At 41.7% G+C, this 10630-nt stretch overlaps 1 protein-coding gene across 1 annotated transcript in view; it reads left to right on the top strand.

Moving 5' to 3' along the window:
• The first annotated feature begins 1818 nt into the window (after positions 1-1818).
• ARGLU1 (arginine and glutamate rich 1) overlaps positions 1819-10630 on the top strand; it is a 29348-nt gene continuing 20536 nt past the window's right edge. Inside the window, exon 1 of the mRNA XM_036756881.1 lies at positions 1819-2451. Coding sequence (XP_036612776.1) covers positions 2105-2451 — 347 coding nt within the window. The 5' untranslated portion in view covers positions 1819-2104. The remainder of the gene's footprint in view (positions 2452-10630) is intronic.

Genomic DNA, 10630 nt, shown 5'->3' with positions numbered 1-10630 from the left:
GAGGTGCTCGACACCCCAAAGTACCGACGCGCAGGTCCTGCCAAAAGAATTCAACTCAAGCTTTCTCAGCCAAGGGAAAAGATAAAGTTTATTAAGAGTTAGCCAAATAAGCCTGCCCCGAGAGATCCCACCCCTTGCGACGCCTGTAAGGAAAGAGTGCCAGATCTGTCTGAGCTAGATTGGATCTGACCACCTTCATGGAGGCAAGATGGAGATCATATACACAAAGGTTGTAGGAGGGATTGAGGGGTGGTCTGGGGTGACCAGAGGAGGGGTCTAGGGAGGGACTTAAGGAGGAGTCTAAGGAGGAGCTTGAAGGGACTGGGATGAGGTTAGACTCCAGGGTGGGGGAAACAGCTGAAGGCTATATGGAAATGACAAACCATAAAGGGCTAGGGTAACAGAGCTTGGGTATAGATATTTTGATCAGGATTAAGGAGGGAAACAGGATTAAGGGTGGGAGGTCGTTGGAAGACAAGATTAAGGGTAGGAAACAGCTGGACAATAGAGGACTGGGCAAGGTAGGCATTTGGGCTTAATGGTTATAGCCTCAGGCCAAGGCCAGATCAAGTGGGGAAGATTCAAGGAGAGTTCAAGGGTTCAAGGGGTTCCCAGAGACTGTGCCCTCATCAGCTACATCTCCTTGCTCTAAGAACTTCGGCCTGGGCTCCGCTCTTTCATTCAACACTGAGTCAATTTAACGTTTGTTCTTGTTCAGTCGAGGCCAACTCTTCCGGAGCCCATTTGGGGTTTCCTAGGTAAAGATACTGGAGGGGTTTGCCATTTCCCTCTCCAGCTTATTTTACAGGCGAGGAAACTGAGGCAAACAGAGTTAAGTAACTTGCCCAGTCGCAGCTACTAAGTGTCTCGGGGCCAGATTTGAACTCAGGAACGTGAGACTTGCCGACTTCAGGCCTCAGCACTGTATCTACTGCACCGAATAGCTGCCCTGTCTCCACCCCATTAGGTGCCTACCAACCAATGCCAGGCACCTGTCTACTAGGAGCTGGGAATGCAAAACCAAAGTGTCTTCCCTGGAGGAGCTAATAGTTTACATAGCATCTAGGTATGCTAGGTTTGTCTTAAACTATAATCGCAGAAGGCCCCTTTATTTTTTCATTCTCAGTCACGATTCCTCCATCTTCACTTAGGGCTTATTTTATTTTTGGAGCTTTTTTTAAATTCAGGATTTTTTTTGGGGGGGGGGGGGTCTCTGACTCCTTTCTCTCCTAATTCCTTTTCCCACGCTCAGACCTGGAAGGAGGGTTCTGTGCAAGACTCACAGATGGAAGCAGCTTAATAAGTATTTGAATGGGGGTGGGGTGGGTGTGGAGAATGACCTTTAAAATCAAAATACTTCACTATGGCCTATGCACCCCCCCTCCCCCCCTCCCGCCCAGGTATGGCTGTAGATCGCACATGCAGTATCCTTGGAAGTGAAATAAATTCTACTTAGGTTTTATGTGTGCATTAGACTGAGGCGCAGCGAACACCAAACTTTGCTGTTACTGTCTACGGGCTCCCCCAGCAAAACTATGAACGTCAACTTTGCATATACTTGTCAGTCGGCTCTCTTCTCTCTCTCCCTCTGTATGTGATCCTAAAGACAAGGACTAAAGGAATGAATTCTTATTTTAGGATTCCAGGGATCATAACAAAACCTCGAGGAGCTCAAACTCGGAAGTAACCGAAGAAGTTCATTACCCTCCTAGCTACTTCCGCTCGAATGCCCGGAAATACCCGAAGGAATTCGTTACCCTCGCAGCTACTTCCGCAATAATCGGAAGGGGGCGTGACTAAGCTGACGGCTGGTTCTACGCATTGCATTGTGGGAAGGGCAGCCGGTGCCGTCGCTGCCATTTTAGGGAAGTCCTGTAGCTGCGGCCTTTGCGTCTGAAGGGGGGGGGAAGCCCTTCGTGGCCGTTGTGAACACGGAAGATCGGTTTAAGGCCTACCAGGCCCGCTCCCGGACTTCCGATCTCGGCGGAGCTCTCAGCCAGTGTCCGGAGACAGCCGGGAGAGAGAAGTGAAGGAGCGCGAGGCGGGGAGAAGAGGGGCCCGTAGGCGAAGGCGGCTGAGCCAACAGCGTCGTCGGCCCGCAGAGATGGGCCGGTCCCGGAGTCGGAGCTCGTCCCGCTCCAAGCACACCAAGAGCAGTAAGCACAACAAAAAGCGGAGCCGGTCGAGGTCGCGGTCCCGGGATAAGGAACGGGTTCGGAAACGCTCCAAGTCCCGGGAGAGCAAGAGGAACCGGCGCCGGGAGTCGCGTTCACGCTCGCGCTCCACCAACGCAGCCGTGTCCCGCCGCGAGCGGGAGCGCGAGCGCGCCTCGTCCCCCCCTGACCGCATCGACATCTTCGGGCGCACGGTGAGCAAGCGAAGCAGCCTGGACGAGAAGCAGAAACGCGAGGAGGAGGAGAAGAAGGCAGAGTTCGAGCGGCAGCGAAAGATGTGAGCCCGCGGCGAGGGACGGGGAGGGGGAGGGGAGGAGGAACAAATCGGGAGGGGAAGAGGGAGGAAGGCGGGCTTGGGGCGTCCCGCACCCCTCTGCACGCAAACACGGAGACTCCTCCACGGTTTCTGGAAGAGAGGATTCCTCCCGCCCGGACGATTGGACTAATCGGGAAGCATGTGGTTCGGGGCAGGAAAGGCCTGCGGAGGAGAAAGCTATTTTGGCGCGAGGCGGGGCGGGAGCTGGGAGGCCCGAGTTCAGAGGGAGGGCAGTGGGAGAGGGGGAGGGGTAATCATTTTGAGGCGGGGAAATTGGGTTGTCCGAGATGTGAGAAGCAGGCCGGGTTGGGCGCTGAATTTTCCTTTGGAGAGACTTCACACAGGGATTTGGGGAGAATGGTCTTATGTCCTGCATGGCCCTGCGTGCGTGGGAACTGGGGGGCGGGGGTGGAGTGTACTGATGCAGTGCAAAACCCTGCTAACTAATTTTTTTTCCCCAATACCGATTAGTTTGGGAAGCAGCACTTATTTTATTGAAAAGAAATAGAACATTTCGTTGCTCAACGGGATATTTTAAATAGATTATTCCTTATGCTCTTGGAACTTTAGGATGTTAGATTTATAAATGGTTAGGGACCTTGGAGGTCATCTGGCCCACCCGTTTTATTATGCAGATGAAGAAGTCATCTATAATGTCTAAACTTTTTCTAAGAGCTTTTCTGAAAGGTAAAAAATTTTCTAAGAGCTTTCTTCGCCTTTCTCATTGTGCAAGATGAGATCATCTCTATGCTGTCAAAACTCGCAGAGGTTTTGGTTTACATTTTTAAGAGCATTTTGTGTTCCTTTAAGGGGAAAAAAAAATTCAAAGCTATTATACAACTATAGTACCTTTCCCACTTACTCATTGTTTAGAAAACAGGTTAGTCATAATATACTATAGCCCATATGTGGAATTTTATGGAGGGAAAGAGAAATTTAAACTTCCTTTTGAATTTAGCAGTTTGATATGGCTTAAACTTTCATTTGTATTGTACTTAGTTGACAGAGTGCATTCCAAAAACCATGAACTAATTTGTAGTGTTAAGAATTATTCCTATTTTTAAAGACTCAACTGTGTGCAGAGCACCCTTTCAAGTCATAGATGAGATGGGATTCCAGCCTTCATGAGGCTTAATAAAAGTATGTAACAAACTAAATAATAGCACAACTACATATGAATGGTGCAGGTAGTGCTATGTGAGGTGGAGGGGGGGAGGGTAAGAAGAGGCAACATGTAATGTAAAGAGCTTAGAGTCTGAAAGTCTGAATTTGACACATTAGCCATATAATGACCTTGAATTTAGTCATTTCTTTGAAGCTCAGTTCCATGATCTGTAAAATGGTGTTTAGTAAGTGTAGGTGGGAAATATCTTGGGCACAAAAATAATACATAAGTATATATAAAAAATAAAATAATACTTAAGTATGAAAAGGTACAAATAGTGCTTTGTGAGGTACAGGGAGACAAGGTTATTATGGACTTTTGGAGGTAGGGTAAGAGGAGACCATATGTCCTAGTGGAAAGAGCTTTGGAGTCAGCATTTGGGTTCTAGCTATGTAACCTGGAATCTAGTCAATTCCCCGAACCTCATTCCCCTTTTTCTGTAAGATGGAGGGAGACCATATTCAGGTTCTAGCCTCTTTCTAACCACGTCACAGGATTGTGCAAAGGAAATGTTTTGTGAATAAACAACTATATTAAATTGTGCTGCTATTGGGAAGGCTTTCTGGAGGAGGTGGCATTTGAGTTTGGCTGCCTGTGCATGGAGTGGCCTGTATTACCTCCACCCCATTGAACGTGTGAACTGATAGCTCGCATTAAAGTAACACTTAATGGTTTAAAAAATGTTTTCTTAGACCAGTGCTATGTTAATGGTGCAAATATTGTTTTTCCTACTTATGAGGAAACTGAAGTTCGTAAAGGTGAAAATGCCCACAATCTTAGGGCTAGCATGTCAGGAGTATTGAGATATAGACTCCTCATTTTTATAAATGAGGGAACTGAAACCCAAAAGAGATAGCGATTTACCTTAAGTCTTAAAAGAAGCGGCAGAGCCCCCGTTGGAATCCAGATACCTGACTCCATATCCAGAATTGTTTCAACTGCATCATGCTGCTTTTTAAACTTGTCCACATAAAATTAGTTTAATTCAGGAATCCTTAATAGGAGATCATTCAAATGTTGGGGATGATCAAACTTATTTTGAAAGATATATTTGATTTTGGAATGTAGCTTTTTTGTTTTGAATAAGGGCTCTGATGCTCTGGGAATTCAGTTTAGTTTTCTTTTTCTAACGAGAGGCCAGAGTACTGTCCATTTTAGCCATTCCTATCCTTGTTTGACTTTTTTCTTAATGCTGCTGGGTGTCTTTTTTGACAGATCTTGAGGACACATTTGGAAAGTTCTTGGAATTTTTGAACTTAGTGTGCTGAATGAAGTTTTTGGAATTTGCATGTGTGTGTATACATTTTCAGGTTTTCTTGAAGACTTATCCATGGTAATTTGCAGTAGACAGTAGTGGAAATAACTAGCATTAATATCATTTTTAACGTTTGCACAGTGATCTACAAGTATTTTCTCATTTTTGATCTACATGAAATAGTACTGATGCCACTGAGCCCCAGAAGCCATTACTAGTGCCTCCTTCCTTGGTCCTATGTAAATTACGGTGTGTGTGTGTGTGTGTGTGTGTGTGAGAGAGAGAGAGAGAGAGAGAGAGAGAGAGAGAGAGAGAGAGACAGAGAGAGATCCTTTTGGGTGCATGTTATGGTGTTTCCTCTAAGGGCAGGAACTGCTTCACTTTTTGGCTTTGTATCTCCATCTCCTAAAAGTGCTTGGCTCCTAATAGGCACTTGTTAATTACTTGATTTTGTAGGGATTCAATTACCCTTCCCTACCATAGACCTAACTTTTTTTATTTAGTTACTTTTTCTCCTTCCTCTTATTTTTCCTTGCCAGTGATGTCCACATTTCTTCCTGCTTCCAGCCTAACTACATTAGTCCCTTTTCTTTCCAGTAGTGTAGATCCTTTAAGTCTAGACTTTGTTCAGGACTTAACTACCAATATATACTACTTTTGGACTCCCTGAGAATGTTCCAAGCCCTTCATTCTCTAAATTGTGAGGTTGTCTTCAGTGTTCTTTCCTTACCTATTATACATAATCATGTGTAGTTGAGAGAGTGTCTTTTCTGGCTGAAGTCCAGGTGTTGTGTTTAGGAGAGTTTGGTAAGAATCAGAGATAAAGATTTGTGAGTAAAGCTAAGGACTTAACTGAAAGGAAAAACCAATCAGTCCTTAAGTACCTAGCAATAGGTAAATATAGCTGAGAAGAAATAAAGGCGCTAAAATCAACCTGATTTGCTTTGATTGCTTTGTTTGCTATGCAAAGAACTTTGACAGTTCCTAATAAATAAAAGGTCAACTTTTTCATGTAAAAGTCAAAAAAAGTAAAAATTATAAGATAGATTAGACAAAATAAATGGAAAAGAACAACATTAAAAGGAAAACAGACAATAACATGTCCATGACCAAGGTAAAACAGTAATTATGCAGTATTGGCTGGGAAAGAGGTGCAAACAGCCTCATCCATTGTACTTACTAACACTTGAAGGTATCAGTGTGCCATGTTGAAAACATACCAACCTGTACTGTTCAGCATTGTTTGGGTACTACGTGGTTGGTTGGTTGGTGGTTGTCCTTCGTTCTCAAAGAGGACCAAAATGACATTGATATGCTTGCATCAAGATTCAGTGTGTCCAACTGTGGCCGATCAGGTCTATACAAACTCGGAATACTCTACCACAGGTCAGGCACTAAGTCGATGTGAACATTTAGAGTGGATACTCCAAACTATGAATGTAGAGCAAAGAGTAGTGATACTCCCATAGAGTAGTGTACAATAGTGTATCTCTTATGTTCGATTCCAGTTTTCTTCAAGCACAGGAAAATGGCACAATTATGCAATTTTTTTGATAATCATAAGATTTACACATGACCTGAAAGGGTACAGGAAAATGTTGAGAGTTCGGTGCTTATATTGACTCATATGTCCTTTATAACATTAGAATTTAGGCAGAGCTTTGTTTCTCTTCCCTTAGGTGAGTGATCCCTGAGCAGGACATTTCTAGCCTTTGGGTAACATTGCAGCCTATTTTTAGCAAGTAGTCAGTCATCTAAAACTGTGGAACAGCACCATATGACCAAGTTAAATTAGAGCACCTTCATACTGGTCTGAATCAACCAATCTACATTGAACTGAGATACAAAAGGAAGAGAAGGCCATCCCTGCTTTTAAGGAGCTTACCTTATCTAATGGATGGATTCTTCTTGAGAAGAGCTTAAGATGGCCATTCAGAAGTATCTTTTTATGAACAAATGCAACTGAGTTATCTAGGATGGCCTTGAGATTCAGGCTCAGATAAATGATTAGAAACCTAGATAGAGTTAGTTGACTGAGCAAATCAGGACATTGTATAATTAGGGCTTTGTCTGCAGAACTCACTTCTGTGCAGGCTGGCCTTTGAGCCATTTTACAATATGGTAGAATATTTTGGTTGTGCTTGGTATTTTGTTTTTATTTGATAGGTCTTTGTGAATTATGTGCTTCAAAGTTTAATCAGAATAAGTTGACTTGCTTTTGTTAATTCAGATACTCATGAACTAAAACTTTTGGTGATTAAAAATTTGATCAGTTTTCAAAGGAGTTCAGTTATTCAAACATTTATCAAGTGCTAGTAGCATACTATCCATTTTTTTACAGAGCATAGGTTAATACATGTATGGACGATATTTTTTCTGGCTGGTACTAACATCTATTTATAACTTCCCTACAAGATAATTTCAAAGTCATGGGCTACCTGAGGGTAATAAAACTAGAGTATTGCTGAGTAAAATCCGTTTCTCAGCTTAGCCTGAAGGAAGGGTTAGTTTTTGAGAATATTTTTACGTTTGTGTCCTACTGGCTTACTCAGCCTGTCCTACCGGTTAATTTGCATTTACTTGTTTCTGTGCCTGTTAGACATTATGGTATGGTAATTTCTTGAGGATAAGGACTTGTTTATGGATCCCTGAAGTTATGCTTCATTTCAAATGCATAAGTACAAATATTTTAGATGATAGGAAATCATTGAATTAGGATTTAAACTTTAAAAATCAGAACATTAGTCATCATCTCATTCAACCCTCAAACCTAACAGGTGAAAAAAATTACACAGGTAGAGGTTAAATATGGTTTTGTAATACTTTGCCTTGCTTGGCTCTCTTGCTATTTTATATTCTTAAAGTATGTTTTGAATTTTCCCTGTGCAACAACTATCCATTATCACAGATAATTTTTATGAACTCAAAATAATTTTTATTATGAACTTAACAAACATCAGCATTCCAGTGTATAAACAGAATATTTATATATAAAACCCCTATTACAGTTTAACATGTATTTTAAATTTAAGGCACTAGTAACAAAACTGCTCTGTTATTCTGTCCCCTTTCTGAACTTTTTCTCTCTTCCATTTTTAATGTTTCATTTATATATTTTTTTAAACTATCACTGAATACCAATTTCCCCCTCCCCCAAATAGGAGTTTTGCCTTCTAATATATATAGGTATTATATGCATATCTATATATATGCATGTTATTTTTATATACATATATAAAAAGAAAACAAATCATCATGGAAAATTTATATTTCCTTCTGGACATTAGTCCATCACCCATCTGCCAAGTGATTGAGACTCCTTTTGAGGCTTGGTAGTGTCCTCTTTTCCTTGAAAAGACTATCTTCAATAGGTTGTCTCCATTTTCTCTCCTCTTACCCTCTTCTTAAACCATACAGTCTGATTTCCAGCCTTCTTACTCCAATGAAATTGTTGTTTTTCCAAAGTTATTAATGATCTTAGTTGCCAGATCCAAAGGCCTTTTCTCAATCCTCATTCTTCTTGCCGCTCTTTGCAATCTCTGACACTATTGATCATTCTCTAGGTTTTCAGGATGCTACTGTCCTTATTCTCCTCTTATCTATCTGATTGCTTTGTCTCCTTTGCTGGATCCTCTTCCAGATCATGCCCTGTATACCGAAGTGTTCTTCAGGGTTCTGTCCTGGGCTCTCTTCTTCCTCTGTATTGTTTTTTGATTGGTAATCTCCTCAGCTCCCATGGATTTAATAACTTCTCTCTGCTCATTCTAATATTTTCCTGCCCCCACCCTATCTCCAGCTGCCTTTCAGACCTCTCTTAACTGGATGTCCAATGGATTCGTTATCTAATTTCTTCCTAAATCCTTCTCCCACACCCTCAACCCCACCTTCCCTGTTATTGTAGAGAGGAGTACCATCCTCCTAGTCCTTTAGGCTCACAACCAAGGAGTCATTCTGAATTCCCTACTATCTCTCGTCCCTCATATCCAGGCTGTTAGCCAAGGCCTGCCAAATTCACCTTGGCAACACTTCTCCAATACGCCTTCTCTTCTCTAATAGTACCACCACTCTATGCATCACCTCAAGCCTTGATTATTGTGATTTTGCTAAAATGAAGGTCTGTTCATGCCCTCATGCTCAAAAAAAGTCCAGTGGTTCCCTATTGCTTCTAGGAACAAATACAAAATACTCTTGTTTGGCGTTCAAAAACCTTCATAACCTAGCCACCTTCTACTTTCCAGTCGTCTTATACTTTTTCTGATCCAGTGACCCTGGCCTCCTTGCTATTCTGCAAACAGGATACTCTCTGGCCATTTTCTCCTTCGGTCCCCCATGCCTTGAACCTCTTCCCTATCAGCTCTTGACTACTGATCTCCCTGGCTTCAAGTCCCAACTAAAATTGTATCATTTATTAGAAGCCTTCCTCAACTGCTCCTAATTCTAGTACCTTTCCCCCTGTGATTATTCCCTATGGATCCCTTGTATATATACTTGTCTACATGTTGTCTCCCTCATTAGAGTGTAAGCTTCTTGAGGACAGGGACTGTCTTTTGTCTTTTTTCATATCCCACTTGCTTATTAGCCCTGTTTCTGGCACGTAGTAGGCACTTAATAAATGTTGATTGACTAAGTCTTTGTTTAGTCAAAGGATTTTCTTCCTAATCAGCTTATTCCCCCACCATCAGTAAAACTATGCATAGCACAACGTTATTTGACAGAGTTAATGTGAACAAATTTATCATTTTGAATAAAAGCTTCCTTGTAACCAGTAATTCTACTAACTTGTCCCATTAAGTCTTTTCCAATGGAAGCCTCTAAAATAGAAAAATTGACTCACTTTAATTTTCACTCATTTTCTCCCATACTGGTAAAGCTGTTAAATAAAACAGTAAAAGGTGGTCAAACGAGGTTGAAGGAGCATTTAAGGGCAAAGAATAGCAATCAAGCATAATAGTGTGATTCATAGAGACTTGATTTTTAGTTGTAGCTATACTGTATTGTAGTATAACCTCACCAGACTGAACCTAGTGGGTTCTTTCCAATACTCCTTGTTTCAGCCAGTTCTTACTGGCTTTAGCAGATGTCAGCATCATGTCCTATTTAGGAGTCAAAACAACCTTGAAAATGAGTGTTACAATTTTACCAGCTTCTATTATTTTTTACCAGTTTGCTATCTTCCCAAGCCTCTTTGATAGTATACCTGTCTCCCCTCCCCCATTCTCTTTGGCATGTCTTAAGTACATTGTTGTCGTTCCCATGTTTCCTTTTCACCTACGGGCCAGGAATTTATCCTCCCTTGGCCTCAGTCTTCTTATCTGTTAAAGTTATGGGAGAGTTAGAATAGATTGTTTCAGAGATCACTTTCAGCTCTAGATTTATGATCCCAGTGACTACCTCCAAGAATCTATCCAATTGTAGTTTACATTTTCCTCAGCAACCTTGTGTAGTTGATCTTAAGCACATTACTTGATTTACTAGTGTAGAGTGTTTTCTAAGAAAAAAGTGTAAAAAAGTAGATATGTAGAAAAGAAGGGAAAAACAGGAATATAGAAAATTCCATAATTTAACACTTGTCTTTGTGAGGTAGAAGTCAAAGGTAAGTGGTCAGTGACTCTTTCATTCACTGTTTGTAGTTGCAAATCAAATCAACGAGCACTTATTAAGAACTTGTGCTACATATACAGATAACATCCAGAACTGTTCAAATGACCACCACCAAGTCC

This window comes from Trichosurus vulpecula, chromosome 4, assembly GCF_011100635.1.
Source record: "Trichosurus vulpecula isolate mTriVul1 chromosome 4, mTriVul1.pri, whole genome shotgun sequence".
In the NCBI taxonomy this organism is placed as follows: Eukaryota; Metazoa; Chordata; class Mammalia; order Diprotodontia; family Phalangeridae; genus Trichosurus; species Trichosurus vulpecula.
Note: the sequence above shows the minus strand (reverse complement) of the source record. Positions and strands in the feature narration are given on the sequence as shown.